This window comes from Trachurus japonicus, chromosome 1, assembly GCF_045865225.1.
Source record: "Trachurus japonicus isolate A0001 chromosome 1, Traja_1.0".
Classification (NCBI taxonomy): Eukaryota; Metazoa; Chordata; class Actinopteri; order Carangiformes; family Carangidae; genus Trachurus; species Trachurus japonicus.
In genome coordinates, this window is record NC_140907.1 from 40,649,124 (window position 1) to 40,669,800 (window position 20,677).

A 20,677-nucleotide genomic window follows, 5' to 3' on the forward strand; every position below is an offset into this window, starting at 1 on the left:
AAGCCTGGACTAAGCCCCGCCCCCTTACACCTGACCACCCGGACCAAGCCCCGCCCCCTTACACCTGACCACCCGGAACAAGCCCCGCCCCTTTACACCTTAACACCTTTACACACACACACACACACACACAGAGACTTCACACACCTCAGCTCGACTGGTCAGCAGATCAACAGACTTCTGGTGATTAGTGGCTTTGGACGACACAAGGTAAATGTTGTAAAAAGAGACTCTGAAGACTTTAGACAGACTCTGAAGACTTTAAACAGACTCTGAAGACTTTATCTGGACTGAAGACTTTAGACAGACTCTGAAGACTTTAAACAGACTCTGAAGACTTTAGATAGACTGAAGACTTTAGGTGGACTGAAGACTTTAAACAGACTCTGAAGACTTTAGGTGGACTGAAGACTTTAGGTGGACTGAAGACTTTAAACAGACTCTGAAGACTTTAGGTGGACTGAAGACTTTAGACAGACTCTGAAGACTTTAGACAGACTCTGAAGACTTTAGACAGACTCTGAAGACTTTATGCGGACTGAAGACTTTAGACAGACTCTGAAGACTTTAGACAGACTCTGAAGACTTTATGCGGACTGAAGACTTTAGACAGACTCTGAAGACTTTAGACCGACTCTGAAGACTTTAGCTGGACTGAATATTTTAAACAGACTCTGAAGACTTTAGGTGGACTGAAGACTTTAGACAGACTCTGAAGACTTTAGGTGGACTGAAGACTTTAGACCGACTCTGAAGACTTTAGCTGGACTGAATATTTTAAACAGACTCTGAAGACTTTAGGTGGACTGAAGACTTTAGACAGACTCTGAAGACTTTAGGTGGACTGAAGACTTTAGACAGACTCTGAAGACTTTAGATGGACTGAAGACTTTAGACAGACTATGAAGACTTTAGATGGACTGAAGACTTTAGATAGACTGAAGACTTTAGATGGACTGAAGACTTTAAACAGACTCTAAAGACTTTAGGTGGACTGAAGACTTTAAACAGACTATGAAGACTTTAGGTGGACTGAAGACTTTAAACAGACTATGAAGACTTTAGGTGGACTGAAGACTTTATCTGGACTGAAGACTTTAGGTGGACTGAAGACTTTAGGTGGACTCTGAAGACTTTAGACAGACCCTGAAGACTTTAGACAGACCCTGAAGACTTTAGACAGACTCTGAAGACTTTAGATAGACTCTGAAGACTTTAGACAGACCCTGAAGACTTTAGACAGACCCTGAAGACTTTAGACAGACTCTGAAGACTTTAGATAGACTCTGAAGACCTTAGACAGACTCTAAAGACTTTAGATAGACTCTGAAGACCTTAGACAGATTCTGAAGACTTTAGATAGACTCTGAAGACCTTAGACAGATTCTGAAGACTTTAGATAGACTCTGAAGACCTTAGACAGACTCTGAAGACTTTAGATAGACTCTGAAGACTTTAGATAGACTCTGAAGACCTTAGACAGATTCTGAAGACTTTAGATAGACTCTGAAGACTTTAGACAGACTCTGAAGACCTTAGACAGATTCTGAAGACTTTAGATAGACTCTGAAGACCTTAGACAGACTCTGAAGACCTTAGACAGATTCTGAAGACTTTAGATAGACTCTGAAGACTTTAGATAGACTCTGAAGACTTTAGACAGACTCTGAAGACTTTAGATAGACTCTGAAGACTTTAGACAGACTCTGAAGACTTTAGACAGACCCTGAAGACCTTAGACAGACTCTGAAGACTTTAGACAGACTCTGAAGACTTTAGATAGACTCTGAAGACCTTAGACAGACTCTGAAGACTTTAGACAGACTATGAAGACTTTAGATGGACTGAAGACTTTAGATAGACTGAAGACTTTAGATGGACTGAAGACTTTAAACAGACTCTAAAGACTTTAGGTGGACTGAAGACTTTAAACAGACTATGAAGACTTTAGGTGGACTGAAGACTTTAAACAGACTATGAAGACTTTAGGTGGACTGAAGACTTTATCTGGACTGAAGACTTTAGGTGGACTGAAGACTTTAGGTGGACTCTGAAGACTTTAGACAGACCCTGAAGACTTTAGACAGACCCTGAAGACTTTAGACAGACTCTGAAGACTTTAGATAGACTCTGAAGACTTTAGACAGACCCTGAAGACTTTAGACAGACCCTGAAGACTTTAGACAGACTCTGAAGACTTTAGATAGACTCTGAAGACCTTAGACAGACTCTAAAGACTTTAGATAGACTCTGAAGACCTTAGACAGATTCTGAAGACTTTAGATAGACTCTGAAGACCTTAGACAGATTCTGAAGACTTTAGATAGACTCTGAAGACCTTAGACAGACTCTGAAGACTTTAGATAGACTCTGAAGACTTTAGATAGACTCTGAAGACCTTAGACAGATTCTGAAGACTTTAGATAGACTCTGAAGACTTTAGACAGACTCTGAAGACCTTAGACAGATTCTGAAGACTTTAGATAGACTCTGAAGACCTTAGACAGACTCTGAAGACCTTAGACAGATTCTGAAGACTTTAGATAGACTCTGAAGACTTTAGATAGACTCTGAAGACTTTAGACAGACTCTGAAGACTTTAGATAGACTCTGAAGACTTTAGACAGACTCTGAAGACTTTAGACAGACTCTGAAGACTTTAGACAGACTCTGAAGACTTTAGACAGACTCTGAAGACCTTAGACAGACTCTGAAGACTTTAGACAGACTCTGAAGACTTTAGATAGACTCTGAAGACCTTAGACAGACTCTGAAGACTTTAGACAGACTCTGAAGACCTTAGACAGACTCTGAAGACCTTAGACAGACTCTGAAGACTTTAGACAGACTCTGAAGACCTTAGACAGACTCTGAAGACCTTAGACAGACTCTGAAGACTTTAGACAGACTCTGAAGACTTTAGACAGACTCTGAAGACCTCAGACAGACCCTGAAGATGCTGTGTAACCTCTCAGCAGACTCTCAGGATGGCGAGCACCGTGGCTGAGCTGGCCCGGAGGAAGGCACGGGAGGAGGACGGCGCCGGTAGCCAGGGCAACGCCATCCCCTTCAACCAGCAGGACTTTGAGCAGCTGCGGCGCGAGTGTCTGCAGAACGGATCGCTGTTCTGCGACCCGACCTTCCCCGCCAGCTGGGACTCTCTGGGATACAACCAGCTGGGACGCTACTCCTCCAAGACCATCGGAGTGGAGTGGAAACGGCCCACGGTGAGACAACACTGACCATCTTACATATCTATCTATCTATCTATCTATCTATCTATCTATCTATCTATCTATCTATCTATCTATCTATCTATCTATCTATCTATCTATCTATCTATCTATCTATCTATCCATCCATCCATCCATCCATCCATCCATCCATCCATCCATCCATCCATCCATCCATCCATCCATCCATCCATCTATCTATCTATCTATCTATCTATCTATCTATCTATCTATCTATCTATCCTCGCCACTGATTGGTTTAGGTTTACGTTTAGGTTTATTTATTTAGCACACATTTATATTCCATGGTGCAAGGAGGGAAGGAAGCAGATTGGCTTGTACATAAGACTTTTTTTTTTTTTTTTTTTAGACTTTCATTTATTTGCACATAAAAAACAAAACAAAACATTTACTTCTCTCTCTTACTAGTAAGAAAGATATGAAGACTCTGAAGACTTTAGACAGACCCTGAAGACTTTAGGGTAACACTTTACAATAAGGTACACAAAATTAGAGTAGTTAATGAGGAACTAATGAGTAGTTAGTGAGGAATTGAGGTACACAAAATTACAGTAGTTACTGAGGAACTAAGGTACACAACATTACAGTAGTTACTGAGGAACTACTGATTAATTAAAGCAGATATCATCGGCACGGCCGTTTCGGCTAATGCTGTGTTCAAGGCAGGCTTTTGAAACCGTAAGTTACAGCTTCAAGTCACAACTACGACTTGGTAGCGTTCCAGGTAACCCGTAGCTCGTGTTTTTACCGTCCTGTTGTCTGTGAAAGTTCCCTATAACGGCCACTCGTAACTTCCGACCCGTGAACTCGTACCAGATCGAACTGGTATGACTTCACAGGAAGGAAAAACACAAAGTACGAGTTTCCTTGAACGCACCATGAGTTAGCAGCCCCCGCCCTTGTCAGGCATCAATTGGTCCTCGTGCTACGTCACCACATTCACGCGCATCCCTTGGCTGCACACACAGCCCTTCATGCCGTTCTCTCCCCTCATTGGATAACACTTGTATCCCACAAGGAAAATTTTCTCCTCGGGTTACAGCAGAGCAGAGTGACGGAGAGACTCGTGTTTAGGCTGAAATACTTCATGTAAGTGATTGCTGACGGAAAATAGGACTATTTAGGACTTATATTAACAAAAACATTCCACTGATATCTGCTTTAACTATTAGTTAATGGTCAGTTCTTCAGGAACCCCTGATCAAATTTCAGAGGAGTAGTTACTGAGGAACTAATGAGGAACTATTAATGATCAGTTCTTCATTAACTCATGATCAAATTTCATAGAAAGTTAATCACAACTTGATGATTAGTGAACTAGTTACTTCATCAGTACAGAATCATTACTCAATAACATGTCCAGTAGTTAACCTTTATGACCTAAAGTGACACATAATGAGTGGTTTTTCATTTCTTCATCTTCATCTTTACATTAGTAGTTCCTTAAAACAATCACAGACAGCTGGATTCTTGAGAAGATTTTATTCATTAATTTCAGACCACATACACATCAATATGACCATCCATGTTGCCTTTGAAATAAATATGATAGTTTGTCACATGTTTGGTAAGATATTGAGTTTTTGCAGTGTGGGAAATTCAATAAAAGTTCAGATGTATTTGTAGCTGCTTTTTAAAGAGTGAAGAGGAAGATGTGGATCCATTGGTGGCTAGTGTCAGGTGGTTGATCAGCTGATCGGCCAGACACCGTGTTGTCTTGGTGTTTGGTGTAAGGTTCATGATACTCTACACCAGTGGTTCTCAACTGGTGGGTCGGGACCCAAAAGTGGGTCACGGACAGCTGGTCAAAAAAAGTAAATTTTTAATGCGCATTGTGCATGTGATGTTGGATATGTCTTTTACATAATACAAATATAACTTATTTTGAAAGGCACACATGCAGTTGTAATGCTCCTCCTCACTTTCTGATTATTTGCTCCATTTGCTCTGAATGCAAAGATCTCAGTTTCTTATTAATGTGGCCTGATGCAGTGAATCTGGTTTGGTTTTGTGGGTCTTTATTTTGTGCAGTTTGATATTATTTTATTCACTTCCGTACATGCAGTTGTCATGGTAACTCCTCAGTTTCATTCATGTGCTCTGAAATGCACTTTGCTCAATAAAAAGCAAAAGTAGTTTTTAAAGGCTTTTTTTTATTTATTTATTTTTTATCTTGGTTTGAATTCTATAAAAGTGGGTCGTGACTTAATGACCACGGGACAATGTGGAGCCCAGAGTGAGACTAGTGGAGAACCGCTGGTCTACACCTCCACAAACGGCTGCATGGTGGTTTGATGGGAGGTTTCAGTCTGGAATCACCTGATACTTTCCTACCTGCAGGCTGAGAACACACACACACACACACACACACACACACACACACACACACACACACACACACACACACACACACACACACCAGATTAAAGATATGCAAGATGAAGTCAAACCACTTCCTGTTAATAAAACAAGAGTTAGTCTGAGTTTGTGTTAAACGTTAACCTCACAATCTACACACACACACACGCTGCACAAAGACACAGTAGACTGATGATGATGATGATGATGAGCAGGGCCGTTGTACAGGGGAGAAAGGTGGTAACTCTAGGGGCCCAGCGCCCAGTGGGGCCCATAAAAAACCCCAGTAGTCTAATCTTTGTATGACTGATTTATTCTGCGTAAGACCCTGACTAATACTCATAGTACACTGTAAAAACTCTACATCTTTCCAAGAATATTTGTCTTATTTCTTGTCCAAATGTCTCATTTCTAGTCAAAACTAATCTCTTTCCACTTAAAATAAGACTCATTACCACCTGTACTGTCTCGTCCAATCAGGAGCTGTGCTCGGCTCCTCAGTTCATTGTTGATGGAGCAAAAAGAACCGACATCTGTCAGGGAGCGCTGGGTGAGCGCACACACACACACACACACACACACACACACACACACACACACACACACTCACACACACTCACACACACTCACACACACACACACACACGCACACACACACGCACACACACACACACACACACGCACACAGCTGTGATCACACTGCAAAAACTCAAATTCTTACCAAGAATATTTGTCTCATTTCTAGTCAAAACAAATCTCATTATAACTAAAATAAGTATATTTATACATATACATACATAGTTTAATATAAAAAAGTAGTTTGTTTTTAGACACTTTTTACTTCTTTCAAGCAGATTTTCACTTGGAATAAGTAGAAAAATCTGATAGTGGAGCAAGTTTTTCTTTCTTATTACAAGCACAAAAAACTTGCTTTCACTGGCAGATTTTTCTACTTATTTCAAGTGAAAATTAGTTTGAAACAAGTGAAAATGATCTAAAAACAAGTTCATTTTTAGGTGATGAGTCTTATTTTAAGAGAAAAGAGATTAGTTTTGACTAGAAATGAGACATTTTGACAAGAAAAAGGACAAATATTCTTGGTTAGATGTAGAGTTTTTACAGTGCGTGTGACTCTCTCTCTGTATCAGGCGACTGCTGGCTGCTGGCGGCCGTGGCCTCTCTGACTCTGGACCCTCAGATCCTCAGCAGAGTGGTTCCTCCCGGTCAGAGCTTCACGTCTCAGTACGCCGGCATCTTCCACTTCCAGGTACAGTAACTCACCTCGTAAAAACCCACCTGTTGGACGCTTTTTTCCCCAAAAAATAACAAAACAAACATCGAAACAGACATTTTTTATCGCTGTTGAGAGGCTACAAGTTGTCAGAGTTCACATTGACTCAAATCTCAGCTTCAAAACACAAATAAAGAAAGTCAGTAATCATTTAAAGTTCAGTCTATCAAACTCTAGGTGCATCAGAGACTCCCTGTCAACCGAAGCAGCCAAGGTATAGATACTTTTTCTCTATGATCATTTCACACTTAGCCGACTGTCTGATAAGTTGGTCTAATGCTCATTCCACTGCTTTAAAACCTTTAACTCTAGACACGAAACCCTTTAGACAGCAGCACCACTGCCATATCCTGAAAAAGTCTAAACTTTTGAGCTGGGACAAGCGAATTACATACAAAAACATCTGTCAAGTATACAAGATCAGGAGTTTAAAGGGATAGTTCACCCAAAATTGAAATTTCTCTGAGTTACAGGGGGTCTCGGCGTAGCAGTGCATGTCCATATAACGGTTGCAAATGGATACCAACTGTCTTCGTAACAAAAAGACACACCAAAAAACATCCAAATACCACCATGCTGCTCGTATGTAATGTCCATCTTGTATTGAAGCCCCAAAATGCGGAAAAAATTAAATAAGTCTGTATTTCAAGCTTGTTTTGTAGCGGAAGCTTCTTGAAGCTCCTCTTCCCGGTTCGTCAAATCCACTTCCGCTACAAACAAGCTTGAAATATTAGACTTATAGACTAATTTTTTTCGGGACAATTTTGCATTTCGGGGCTCGAAATTTCAATTTTGGGTGAATTTTGCATGATGGAAACAGGAAGTGACATCACAGCTGTGTCACACAGGCCAAGCTCGTGGTGCATTCAGGTGTCCAGTTTCACCAGCTGGAGGTTTTACTGGTTTTACTGGTTTTAGTTTCCAGTCCTGAGCTGGGACCACTGGTCCTGGTCTCTACAGGTGAAACCACCTGGATGAAGAGCTGCCACTCAGACCCGTTTATACGTACTCAGGTTATTTTTAAAAACGGAGACATTAACCATCGTTTGCACCTCCGTTTAGACGCAAACGGAGAAAACGCCACTGAAAACGATGCTTTTTAAAACCTCCGGCCAGAGTGGAGATTTTGGAAAACTCAGTTTGCATGTAAACAGAGAAAAACGGAGATTTGGGAAGCCGACGTCAGACCCTGACGTCTAACCGTAACCATATTACATAAATAAATAAATAATAATAATGATAAAATTTAATGCAGACTGATGTGTTCATTGTAAAACATTTATTTATTGATGTAACGTTAAATGGGGTGATTTCTGTCCAGAGCCCCGAGGCAGCGCTGCTCTTCTGTCCAATACACACAGGAAGCTTCACTTTACATTCAGACTAACTAATGCTACTGATACAGCTGTTAGATTTATATCACTGAGACCAACATTTATCTCCTAGAAATAACTTAACCAGCCGGTGGTAAACCTCTAAAAACCTGTGGGTAAGTTAATTAGCGATGGTTTTCTCCCCCGGGATGAGGACGGAGGTTGGCCGGCCGAGCAGCTCTGCAGAGCACGCAGTTTTTTTTGTAAACGGAGAGGGTGAAATGTCTGTTTATGAAAATAGCCGGGCACGTGTAGGCTAAACGTAGTCTCAGACACTTCTTCAGCCTATCAGGAGCCTCCCTGTCTGTGGTGGGCGGAGCCTGTGGAGGAAGTGACTGTGGTATATTGATGTGTTGATGAAAAGAAGGGATCACCGCCGACACGTCTTCACTTGTATTCAAAAAGGAGTTTATTAACAAGAAGAAGATCAGTGAACAAAAAATGCCGAATCCTGGAGCATCTCTGGTGCCAATGAGAGATCTCTCTCTCTACGGCTCAAAACCACAACCTTATCTATGCTTTCTAACTCCAAAACTCCACCTTCTCCCAACATAAGGATATAGCTTATATACCATATTAGGCACATTAACATGAGCAATCCATGTTTCCTGTAAATCTAATCAATTCTATTTCTGTTTGTATCTGTTTAACATACACAGTTCATGGTCTATGTCCATGAACATGAGGCAGGATCTAGCCTATGTAATTTTACGACTTTGCATCATCTTCCAGACGAGGCTAATCAACTTAGTTAAGACTCTCACAGGAAACATGTGATTAACAGAACACACATTTTCCCAGGATACATTTCACAAGGGCCACTCTTCTCTGTCTTATCTATCACTGTTACTAAACACCTTATGGAACATCTTTATATATCTGTAATACATGTTGATGATATAAAATATTAGAGCAAAAAAGTTCAGGTGGATAATACACTACATGACATCATGTGTTTTGTTCCTGCAGCTGTGGCAGTACGGGGAGTGGGTGGACGTGGTGATCGACGACCGTCTTCCAACGAGGGACGGGAAGCTGCTGTTCGTCCACTCGGCCGAGGGCAGCGAGTTCTGGAGCGCTCTGCTGGAGAAGGCCTACGCCAAGTAAGACCCTGACTAATACTCATAGTACACTGTAAAAACTCTACATCTTTCCAAGAATATTTGTCTTATTTCTTGTCCAAATGTCTCATTTCTGGTAAAAACTAATCTCTTTTTCACTTAAAATAAGACTCATCACCTAAAAATGAACTTGTTTTTAGATCATTTTCACTTAAATTCACAATAAATAGAAACATCTGCCAGTGAAAGTAAGTTTTTTGTGCTTGTAATAAGAAAAACTTGCTCCACTGTCAGATTTTTCTACTTATTCCAAGTGAAAATCTGCTTGAAAGAAGTAAAAAGTGTCTAAAAACAAGCTGCTTTTAATATGATGAGTCTTATTTTAAGTAGAATGAGATTAGTTTAGACTAGAAATGACATTTTGACTAGAAATAAGACAAATATTCTTGCTAAGATACTTGAGTTTTTTACAGTGTAATGCTGCATTAGCATCAAAACAAAGAAGGCTAAATAAAAAACGATAATACATACGTAGTCTAAGAAAAAAAAAAGGAAAAGTTAGGGGGAGGGGCCCACTTTAGTATTCTTTAAGGGGGCCCAGAATTCATAGCAACGGCCCTGGCTTCAGCTCCTTCAACACTCTGGACTAAATGTGTTTTCTTTTTGAACAAGGTATTTTTATTTAGTTTTACAAGTTATAGTTTACAGTTTAACATCGGTCCAACACAGGAAAAAAAATGATAATAAACGAACCGTAAATCCCATCCACCCCCCACAAATACCAGACATACAGAGTTCACAGTATGAAACACATAGTTGAATATACACAACTCACATAGCCAGATAACAAAAAGAAATACAATAATAAAGATGACAATGTTGTCCATTGTCTAACTGTATCTGTTTATGCCTCATCTTATATCTGTATAATATCTTGTATTCTGTGTATTTTATTACTTTTATGTTATGTGTAGGGACTACAGATGGAAATGAGCTGGGAGCTAAATCTGGTGCAACCATCTTTTCTTTTTTTTCCTTTAAATGATTCATGTAACTGCACATTGTCCCGTATTAAACTAATAAACTAAACTAAACTAAACTAAACTAAACTGAGGACAACTGGACTAAATGTGTTTTCTGACCTCGGCTCAGTCGACTTCACCTCAGGCGACACCGGCCCAACACAGCAGGAAGTGACCAGGCGCCTCTGTGTGTGTGTGTGTGTGTGTGTGTGTGTGTGTGTGTGTGTGTGTGTGTGTGTGTGTGTGTGTGCAGCAGGGCGGGGAAGGTGTAGCTACTCAGTAAACATTCAGCGCCGACCCGCCTGTAAAGCAAACAGAGCTTCTGACTCAGCTCTTTATCGGAGCAGCAGGTGAAGCTGTAACAACACGGTCGTTCTCTTTAAGGCTTTTATTTTGAAGGAACCTCAGAATAACAACACAGTCCTTCTCTTTAAGGCTTTTATTCTGAAGGAACCTCAGAAACTTTCCTGCTTCCCTTCTGCTTCCTTCATCACTGTCAACACTTCCTTCAGTCTTCAGCTGCAGCTCTTCACTTCCATCACTTCATACATTTTTATTTATAACACATTATAAAATAATGAATAATTTCTATCCATCTAGTGAATTTTTAAGACTAAGATTTGGATTTGAAAGTAACTTGTGTGTTTTCTGTGAAGATGATACTGAAACAACAGAGCACCTCTTTATTACATGCTCTAAAACCAGCTGTTCTGGAAATTATTTACAGACTGGTTGAAAAGAAAAGAACCAACAATGCCAGACTTAAACTACAATAGTATTACCTATGGTGTTATATTAAAAGACAAAGAATTGGATTTAACGATAAATGTTTTTGAAGCAGATGTGGTGTTGGTGGTGTGTGGTGTCTGACTGACTGTAGACCGCTGCTTCTCTAACTGTTTTATATCAAGGACCCAAAATTGACACAAACTAGACCACGGACCCCCATTGGACAAAACACCAGAAATTCACAAACTATCAATGTATGTTTAAATTAGGTGTAGCTACATTTTTGAAAGATTAGAGACATTTCTGGAAAAAAAAGTGGTACAATTTCTCCAAAAAAGTTGAAACACTTCTAGAAAAAAGTGGTAAGATTTTGCAATTTCTTTTTTCTTTCTTTTTCTTTTTTTCTTTTTTTTTTTTTTTAGAAAAATCTGGTAAAAAATTCTCAAAGAAATTCTAGGAAAAGTGGTAAAATTTTGCAATTTTTTCTTTTTTTTAAGAAAAATCTGGTAAAATTTCTAAAAAAAAAAAAAAAAAAGAGAGAGAGCGAGAGAAAAAAGAAAAAAGATTTTAGAAGAAACTGGTAAAAATTTCTCAAAGAAATTCTAGAAAAAAAACTAGTAAAATTTTGCTTTTTTTTTTTTTTTTAGAAAAATCTGGTAAAATTTCAAAAAAAAAAAAAAGTTTTAAAAATTTTAGAAGAAACTTTCTCAAAGAAATTCTAGGAAAAGTGGTAAAATTTCAAAAAAGAAAAAGTCAAACAATAATAAATAGTAAAAAGTTTGTTTTTTTTTAATTGAGAAAAAACTTGTAAAATTTCTCAAGAATTCTAGAAAAAGTGGTAAATTTTTTATTTATTTTTTTACAAATTATAGAAAAATGTGGTAACAATTCTCAAAAAAAGGGGGGGGCAAACAATAATACAAAAAGGGGTAACATTTCTTTTAAAAAAAAGTAAAAAGTAGAACAGAAAAATTGAGAAGAAACTGGTCAAATTTCTCAAAGAAATTATAGGAAAAAGTGGTAAAATTAAAAGAAAAAAAAATAGTCAAACAATAATAAATAGTACAAAAAAAATTAAAATTGAGAAGAAACTGGTAAAATGACTCAAGAATTCTAGAAAAAGTGGTACATTTTTTTTTTTTTTACAAATTATAGAAAAATGTGGTAAAATTTCTCCCCAAAAAAAGGGAGGCAAACAATAATACAAAAAGGGATAACATTTCTTTAAAAAATAGTAAAAAGTAGAACAGAAGAATTGAGAAGAAACTGGTAAAAATTTCTCAAAAAAATTCTAGGAAAAAGTGGTGAAACTTAAAAAAAAAAAAAAAAAGAAAAGAAAAAAATTAAAACAATAATTAAAAAAGTGAAAAAATTCTAGGAAAAAGTGGTAAAATTTCCAGAAACCCTGTCAACCCTCCCACTTTGAGACTTTGTACTCTTCAGGGTGAACAGCTCGTACGAGGCTCTGGTCGGGGGCTCCAGCATCGAGGGTTTTGAGGACTTCACCGGAGGAATCGCAGAGAGCTACGTCCTGACCGAGGCTCCGCCCACTCTGTTCAACATCATCAGGAAAGCCCTGAAGCTCGGCTCGCTGCTCGGCTGCTCCATCGACGTAAACCTCTCTACCTCTAATCCCTGTCTCTGATTGGCTGCTCCATCGACGTAAACCTCTATAACTCTCTAATCCCTGTCTCTGATTGGCTGCTCCATCGACGTAAACCTCTATAACTCTAATCCCTGTCTCTGATTGGCTGCTCCATCGACGTAAACCTCTCTACCTCTAATCCCTGTCTGTGATTGGCTGCTCCATCGACGTAAACCTCTCTACCTCTAATCCCTGTCTGTGATTGGCTGCTCCATCGACGTAAACCTCTCTACCTCTAATCCCTGTCTGTGATTGGCTGCTCCATCGACGTAAACCTCTATAACTCTCTAATCCCTGTCTCTGATTGGCTGCTCCATCGACGTAAACCTCTATAACTCTCTAATCCCTGTCTCTGATTGGCTGCTCCATCGACGTAAACCTCTCACTGCAAAAACTCAAAGTCTTTCCAAGAATATTTGTCTTATTTCTTGTCAAAATGTCTCATTTCTAGTCAAAACTAATCTCTTTCCACTTTCCACAAGACTCATCACCTAAAAATGAACTTGTTTTTAGATCATTTTCACTTGTTTCAAACTAATTTTCACTTGAAATAAGTAGAAAAATCTGCCAGTGAAAGAAAGTTTTTTGTGTTTGTAATAAGAAAGAAAAACTTGCTCCACTATCAGATTTTTCTACTTATTTCAAGTGAAAATCTGCTTGAAAGAAGTAAAAAGTGTCTAAAAACAAGCTACTTCTTATGTATAACTATGTATGTATGAATGATGTATGAATGAGGATGATACTTATTTTAGGTAGAATGAGATTAGATTTGACTAGAAATAAGACAAATATTCTTGGTAAGGTTTTGAGTTTTTGCAGTGTTCACACCTCCACACCTCTCTCACCTGTAATCCCTGTCTCTGATTGGCTGCAGGTGTCCGTTCAGTCCACGTAAATCAAAACAACAGACAGGGAGAGAGCTAACACTTAGCATGATGACATCACACATAGCTCCAGCTTTAACTCCTGCCACTGCTAACAGTGCTAACGATGCTAACAACGTGTGGTATATTTTGATGTGATGTGATGCTGATGAAAAGATGACCACTCTGACACGTCTTCTTTGTAGATGGTAAAAAAGAGTTTATTACAAAAAAGATACTGTGGCAAAAAGCCGAATCTTCGAGAAGTCTCTGGAGCCAAATATGAGACCTCTGTCTCTTGACCAAAAGTCCAGACCTTGTATATGTTTCTAAAACTCCACCTCTCTAAACAAAAGAATGTAACTGACCAAGATGGACATAAGCTAAGACAATACCTAACATGTCCAAATGACCCTCTGTTATTTGACATCTTGACCTTCAGGCTAACATAGATATGGCAAACCACATACAGGTGTCCAGAAAAAGTGACCTACTAGTAACCTAAGTATATAGCACTTCAGTCCAAACAAAGTCTTGGTTCATATTATAATGGTCATTTACCTTCAAGAAAGCAAAGAACACACCTGGAGAAGGTAGTGAGATAGTTCAAAAGGTAAAAGTAAAGAATTTGAAGTGGATTATAGCCTATACTAAACACAAAAGTAACCCTCAGGGTAAATTACTTAACATATTAGGAGGTAGAAAATACACTACAAATGCTAACTATGTTTACTATGCTAACAGTGCTAACTATGCTAACAGTGCTAACTATGCTAACAGTGCTAACGATGCTAACTATGCTAACAGTACTAACGATGCTAACAGTGCTAACTATGCTAACAGTGCTAACGATGCTAACAGTGGCTGGTGTGTGTCAGATCTCCAGCTCCTACGACTCGGAGGCGATCACCAGTCAGAAGCTGGTGAAAGGCCACGCCTACTCCGTCACTGCAGCTGAGCAGGTGAGGCATTCTGGGAAATGGAGTTTTACTGACAGAGACAGAAACTGGAGCAGCTGGTTTGATCCTGTTTGATCCGGTTTGATCCTGTTTGGTTCTGAAGGTTCATTACTTGGGTTCAACCGTCGACCTGCTGAGGATCAGGAACCCGTGGGGTCAGGTGGAGTGGACCGGGGCCTGGAGCGACAAGTGAGTCTCAACATCTGTGTGAATGTGACAGATGTTGTTGGTTCGGACTAGAGCTCTGTAACAGAGAGTAGTGACAGCATTGGTCCAATGGCAGCGCCTCCTGGTGGAGGAATATGGGTTTTACTAAAGAACTGACATCTCTGCATTGTTGGTGAATGAGCAGTGTGGTGTTTTCAATAATTTAAGGACATTTATAGATCACCCACGTTAATAGCATCATTGAGGATCCTTTACAGATAAACATTAACACATAGGAGAGTAAAAAAAAAAAAAAAACAGTTGTCTACATGAATGTTTCAATCTACATTTTGTATAATCTGATATGACCAAGACACCTAAAAACAAAAACACGGCCGTTTTCATCAATTTAGCAGCAAGTGGGCAACACACATACATTGGAGTGAATGGGTTTTCTGGGCGCTTTTGCAATACCCATATCCTGCCACTAGGGGGAAAAACCCTTATTACCACGGGAGTCAATAGAGGTGTGCTTACTCTCTTTTCCAGTGCTCTAGTTCTGACTTGCCCTAGGCGAGGATCAAACCCGCGGTCTCCCACACCGCAGGTGACGATGCTAACCGCTTCGCCAGGAGGTTGACAACCGCTTGGCAGGCGGGTTAGCACGTCTTTTATGGGTGAGTGAGTTTACTTCCAGTACCGCTAACCGCCACACTACCGTCACTTCACCTGACTGGTCCCTCGTGACTGTGGTGGGACTGGGAATCATAATAACTGATGTAAAGTTTTTATATAAGGAGGGAACTGGCCACACTGTATTCTCCCAAAATGTTCAATAATTTAGTAGAGGATTACATAATAAAAAAAGAGACGAGGACAACGTTTCGAGCGTCCACCCAGCCATGGGCGTGGATATATACAGTATAAGGGGTTCCCTTTCCCTAAGAAATAAGGAAAATGATATATACCAAAACGTTTTTAAACAAAAATATACATTGAAGCACTAGTTCTACAGATGAGTAATGAATTCATGATGATATCACAACCCAAATTAATCCAAGAGTCTGGGGTATACCTGCATGGAAAGAAAATATTATAAGCAGAGCGATTCTCCTTCCCTATGCAAAGAGGGAAATGATGATGTAGAACAGTTAAAAACAGGCTGAGGAAACAGGCTGTCGACTCTGGTTTGTTTGTAACTGAGAGACTCTGTCCAGAGGAAACCAACACGGGAACGGGACGGGAAGGAAGTCGTTGATGTGGGATTGGGACAGGATGATCGGGATCGGAATACTTTAGTGGGAGTGGGATGGAACGGGACTGAAGATCCAGTCCCGTGTGTCACCCTCTAGTCTGAACATCTGTGTGAACATCTGTCATCTGTCCTCAGAGCCATCTGATCCCTGTGTGTGTGTGTGTGTGTGTGTGTGTGTGTGTGTGTGTCAGCTCCAGGGAGTGGGCGGCCGTGGCTCCGGAGCAGCGCAGCAGACTGGACCACCGCGCTGATGACGGAGAGTTCTGGTGAGGTCAAGGGTCAAGGTTCAAGAGTCTTTATTGCAACATACAACAAACACATCCAAAAAAACATTCAACATAGGTCACTGAGTCCATGACCAGCAGATAGACACCATCCTTTCGACTGTGCGTGTAGTAACAAGGGAGATAGAAAAAAAAAATTTTCATGGAGCGTTTATTGAGTCACTGAGTTATTAAAGTTAAACAGGTAGCTAACCGTTAGCCCTGCCAATTTACGTAACGCACGTAAACGGACCGCAATGGCTGATGGGTAATATCGGTTGTCAACATCTGGTGAACTGGGCGAAGTGAGGAACCGTTGTTCACTCCTTCCCTGCACAGTTCACAGTTCCCTTCAAACTGCTCCCTGCGGTTTGGAACCACACTGAACATGGAGAACACTGTGTAGTCCACTGCTCAGGGAACTAGAGGGCCATCGGAACGCACCCTTAGCCTGCCTCCACCTAAACTCGCTAATTAGCTTAGCTCAAACACTGGAAGTGTATGGGTAGTGTTAGCCTGCCCATGTCCCAAGTGAAGGCAGCGGCCATATTGGATGTCCCAAGTGAAGGCTGCTTGTGCATAAACAACTAACTGCCCCCTGGTGGTTTGTCTGGTCATTGCATGTATCTGATTGTATACATTACAGGTGTTTTCACAGTGAGGATGTAGAGGTCTGAGAAACTCATGGAGTTTTCAAGGTAAATACAGAGACTGTTGATGAAAAACTGTCCCTGAAGGCAACGTGCATCAGCGGTTTTGCATGAATTTCCCTCTAAAACAACTCTGTGTGGTAACGTTGTGTTATTATCTCATACGTGGTGAATGTGCAGCTCACAACTTGTCCACCAGAGCGTTGTGGAGTTGTTGGATTGTGTATTTGATGAGTTTGATGATGATGGGAAACCAAGAAATCCCATAATGAGCCTCCGTAGCGTAGCTCTGAGCAGCTCACGGCTCTGCTCCACCGTTCTAAAAACAGCTTGCACCAACAATTAAAGGTAACGAACCTACTGCTATGACTATAGGGATTATGGCAATGGGCCGATTCGACTAAAATGTGGTCAGAGGTCAGAGGTCATCTTCTCTCTCCTCTCTGCAGGATGTCCTACAGAGACTTCCTGCGTCAGTTTTCCCGCCTGGACATCTGCAACCTGACGCCCGACACGCTGACGACCAATCAGGTGGCTCGCTGGAACTACACGCAGTTCGACGGCGCGTGGAGGGTGGGCGCCACCGCCGGCGGCTGCAGGAACTACGCCGGTAGTGATGATGTCACCGTTTGTTTATTGTTTATTATTCAGATCCCCATTAGCTGCAGCAAAGCCACAGCTCTTCTTCTTCTTCCTGGGCTCCAACAGAATCAAATATACAGATGAAAACACAAAACATAAACATTATAAAAATTAAAAACAAAAAAACAAGTGAGCGATATGCTTCACCGAACAAAACAAAAACAGAATAAGTCAGTCCCTCCAGGATTTCGCGGGCTTTTTCCAAGAGTACCCGTATGCAGGGACATGGGCGCCGCCATTAGCCCAGATCCATACCGGAAGTCACGACCGTAAGTTGCTCTTCTTCGTGTGTATCATTTCTATGTAGATAAAAAAAATAACTCAGTAACTCAATGGTCCATAATAAAATATTGTTTTCCAGCGGATATCTTAGTTACAACATGATTGAGCTATAAAATATTTTTTTGCATGGATCATTTATTAAGTTATTGAGTTATTAAAAAAACGCTGCTAACGGCTAACAGCTAGTGCCGAGCGGCTAACGGCTAGCGCCGCTCCTGCTGACAGCAGACCAGGAGAGAGAGAGAGAGAGAAAAAATAAATGAAATGTGGTTGGTGGGTGCTTTGGTTAGGGTTAGGCAATGAAGAAAGGAGTTGGTTAAGTTTAGTAAAAAGAGCAGGTAGAGGCTAGACAGGCCAGAGAGAGACGAAGAAGAGCAACTTCCGGTCGTGACTTCCGGTGTGGATCAGCTGGGCTAATGGCGGCGCCCATGTCCCTGCACACAGGTCCCTCTTGCTTTTTTTGTGATTGTTGCGGCCTAAAATGCCTGATTTTGCGGCCACATTTAGAAAAAATTGTGGTGCATGTTGCAATGTTTTTAATGCGACAGCAAAAGTTGCAAAAAAAAAGTTGCAGTTTTGTTCTGAATAATTAAAATCAAAGGAAAATTGAACATTTTGAAATGTCACAAAATAATGTGAGGTCCTGTTGTACCAGCAATTTTCCACTTGTTAAGTAAGAAAGGCACAGGAAAATGACATAGAGTTGAAGTTGTTTAACTTTGAATTAAAATGTCTGTTTAAAAACTGCAGTAAAACAACTGTTTTAAAATGCCCCTCTGGGCCGTGGAACTGGCGGAAAGCACCAACGATTGGTCCAATTTGCGGAAAAGTTGCGGTGATTGTACAAAATTGAAAAGATTGCAAACATTTGGGGGGGATTGGTTGAATTTGCGTTAATTGTTGCGATCACAACATCGCAAATTCCTGGAGGGACTGGTAAGTGTTTACATTTCTTAACTGAGCTTCATTCATTCTTCGTTATATTAATTGTTCACATACTAACCCTATTACCCAGATTTCTACATATTATATGTATTTAGTTAGTTAGTTAGTTAGTTAGTTAGTTAGTTTAAGTTTATTTCGGACATGTTAAAAGAAATAAAACATAATACAGAAATGGACAGACATAACATATAAAAACTTTGCAAAAACAACATATGAACAAAAAAAGAAATATAGATATATATATAATAATAAAAAATAAAAGAAAATAATTGAAAAATAAAGGTAATTTGATTTTTTTTTGTTTTGTTTGTTTATTTGTTTGTTTCATATCCGAAAAGGAGTAGGAAGAAGTAAAACTTATTTACTCCCACCCCTTATTCATAAATTATCTATCAAGTTATCTAGTCATTATAATATATACAGTAAGTTAATTTATGAGTTATTTAACTGGATTTATTCTAATATATTCTTATATTTATATACATATAGATTTATTCTAACATCTGATTACTAATCTTTATCTCTCTATATAGTCATATACATATAAAAACATATACAAACACATTCATACATACAAAGACAAACTGAAAGTAACATGAACCGAGCAACAAATAAACTAAGTGGGTAAATAATACCCAAATAAATAATAATAAGCAGCTTCTGTACATACTGAAAATCATTTCTTTGTATTACTGGATTATGTTTGGACATTCTTTTAACTCCACATTCAAACTGTTCCATAGTTTAGTTCCACAGATAGAAACATAAAATGTATACTGCACATCATTGGTCTGAGAACTCGCGGTCGAGTCGGACTCAGCCTTTTAAACCTCTATTTTTTACTTAAAAAAGGATCTATCCCTGATCCCTGCCTTTTAAACAGTGCCTCTTTTAAACAGGCTATAGTCCTTAACCACCAGACAAGCCGATCGCTTTTTATTTCTTCCTGGACTTAACCAACCTTCTCCCTGGCTGCCTGGCACTACCGGCGTGTTGTTAGCAACCTAAGCTAACCTCACCTGGCCCATCTTACCGGACGCCTAACCTCTTCACTGGGCCCAGTCTCTGGGCCCTGCCGGTAAGTCTTCGACTGAAAGACGCCAAGTCGTCCCTATTGTACTGCCATCCAAACGCCGCGGACTCCTCTGGAGTCCTCGGGTGTAAGTTTCCATTTTGCTGCCTACCACTTCTGAAGCCCCGCCACCAGGCGATCTGTCACTCTGCCACACAGTGCACCTTTGCTGCCGCAGCTGTCTCTGTCTCCTCAGCTACCTCCATGGCTACAGCCCTGTCTCCTGCGGCTCCTGCGGCTAATCTACAGCTCCTCGGCCACCACCAACTACATCCCACACTGGCTTCATCCACGACCATGGCCGTGTTACCTGACGACAACCTACAGCTAAGCAGAGCCAACAAGAGAATCACCCACCTGACTGAAGAAAACCTCCGGCTGGCTGCGCAGCTCAAAGACAACGAGCTCCTGCTGTCACAGTTCATGGATCTGGCCCATGAGCAGTCCCAAAAGATCTCCTCGCTCTCTGTGGCGCTCCACGACACAATCCCCTGGGATCCCTCTGTCTGTCCGCGGCCACCTGGCTGCTCACCGCCCTCTCCACCGCTGGCCGCCCGGGTTCCCTCCGAAGTGGACTGGATCGCGGCCGGGGCTAAACCGAAGGTCCCGCCGGTCTTCTGCTCCACTCCAAGCCGACCTGCACCTCTGCCTCGCTGGACGGAGGTGATACGAGGAGCCAAAGCAAAATCTTCGGCTCCTGGGTCAAAGTCATGCCTGGAGTTATCAAATCGCTTCGGGCCTCTGTCTGTTGCCCCAGCGGCACCTGCTGCTGTCATTCCTCCCGAGGCGAGTGTCGGTCAGCCCGCCGCCCAGTCCTCCGCTGTCACTCCACCTAAGGCGGCGGCTGATCAGTCAGCTGTCCGGTC

The 20,677-nt window shown here is 40.7% G+C and overlaps 1 protein-coding gene across 2 annotated transcripts in view; it reads left to right on the forward strand.

Annotated features, from left to right (window-relative positions):
- Positions 1 to 202: 202 nt before the first annotated feature.
- LOC146992630 (calpain-2 catalytic subunit-like) overlaps positions 203 to 20,677 on the forward strand; it is a 37,130-nt gene continuing 16,655 nt past the window's right edge. Inside the window, exons 1-10 of one of the 2 annotated variants that reach the window (XM_085788273.1) lie at positions 203 to 210; positions 2,976 to 3,227; positions 6,093 to 6,162; positions 6,761 to 6,879; positions 9,246 to 9,379; positions 12,532 to 12,700; positions 14,475 to 14,558; positions 14,659 to 14,744; positions 16,149 to 16,223; positions 17,320 to 17,480. In XM_085788273.1, coding sequence (XP_085644399.1) covers positions 2,988 to 3,227; positions 6,093 to 6,162; positions 6,761 to 6,879; positions 9,246 to 9,379; positions 12,532 to 12,700; positions 14,475 to 14,558; positions 14,659 to 14,744; positions 16,149 to 16,223; positions 17,320 to 17,480 — 1,138 coding nt within the window. In that variant the 5' untranslated portion in view covers positions 203 to 210; positions 2,976 to 2,987. The remainder of the gene's footprint in view (positions 211 to 2,975; positions 3,228 to 6,092; positions 6,163 to 6,760; positions 6,880 to 9,245; positions 9,380 to 12,531; positions 12,701 to 14,474; positions 14,559 to 14,658; positions 14,745 to 16,148; positions 16,224 to 17,319; positions 17,481 to 20,677) is intronic. The other variant, XM_085788275.1, reaches the window with a different exon arrangement.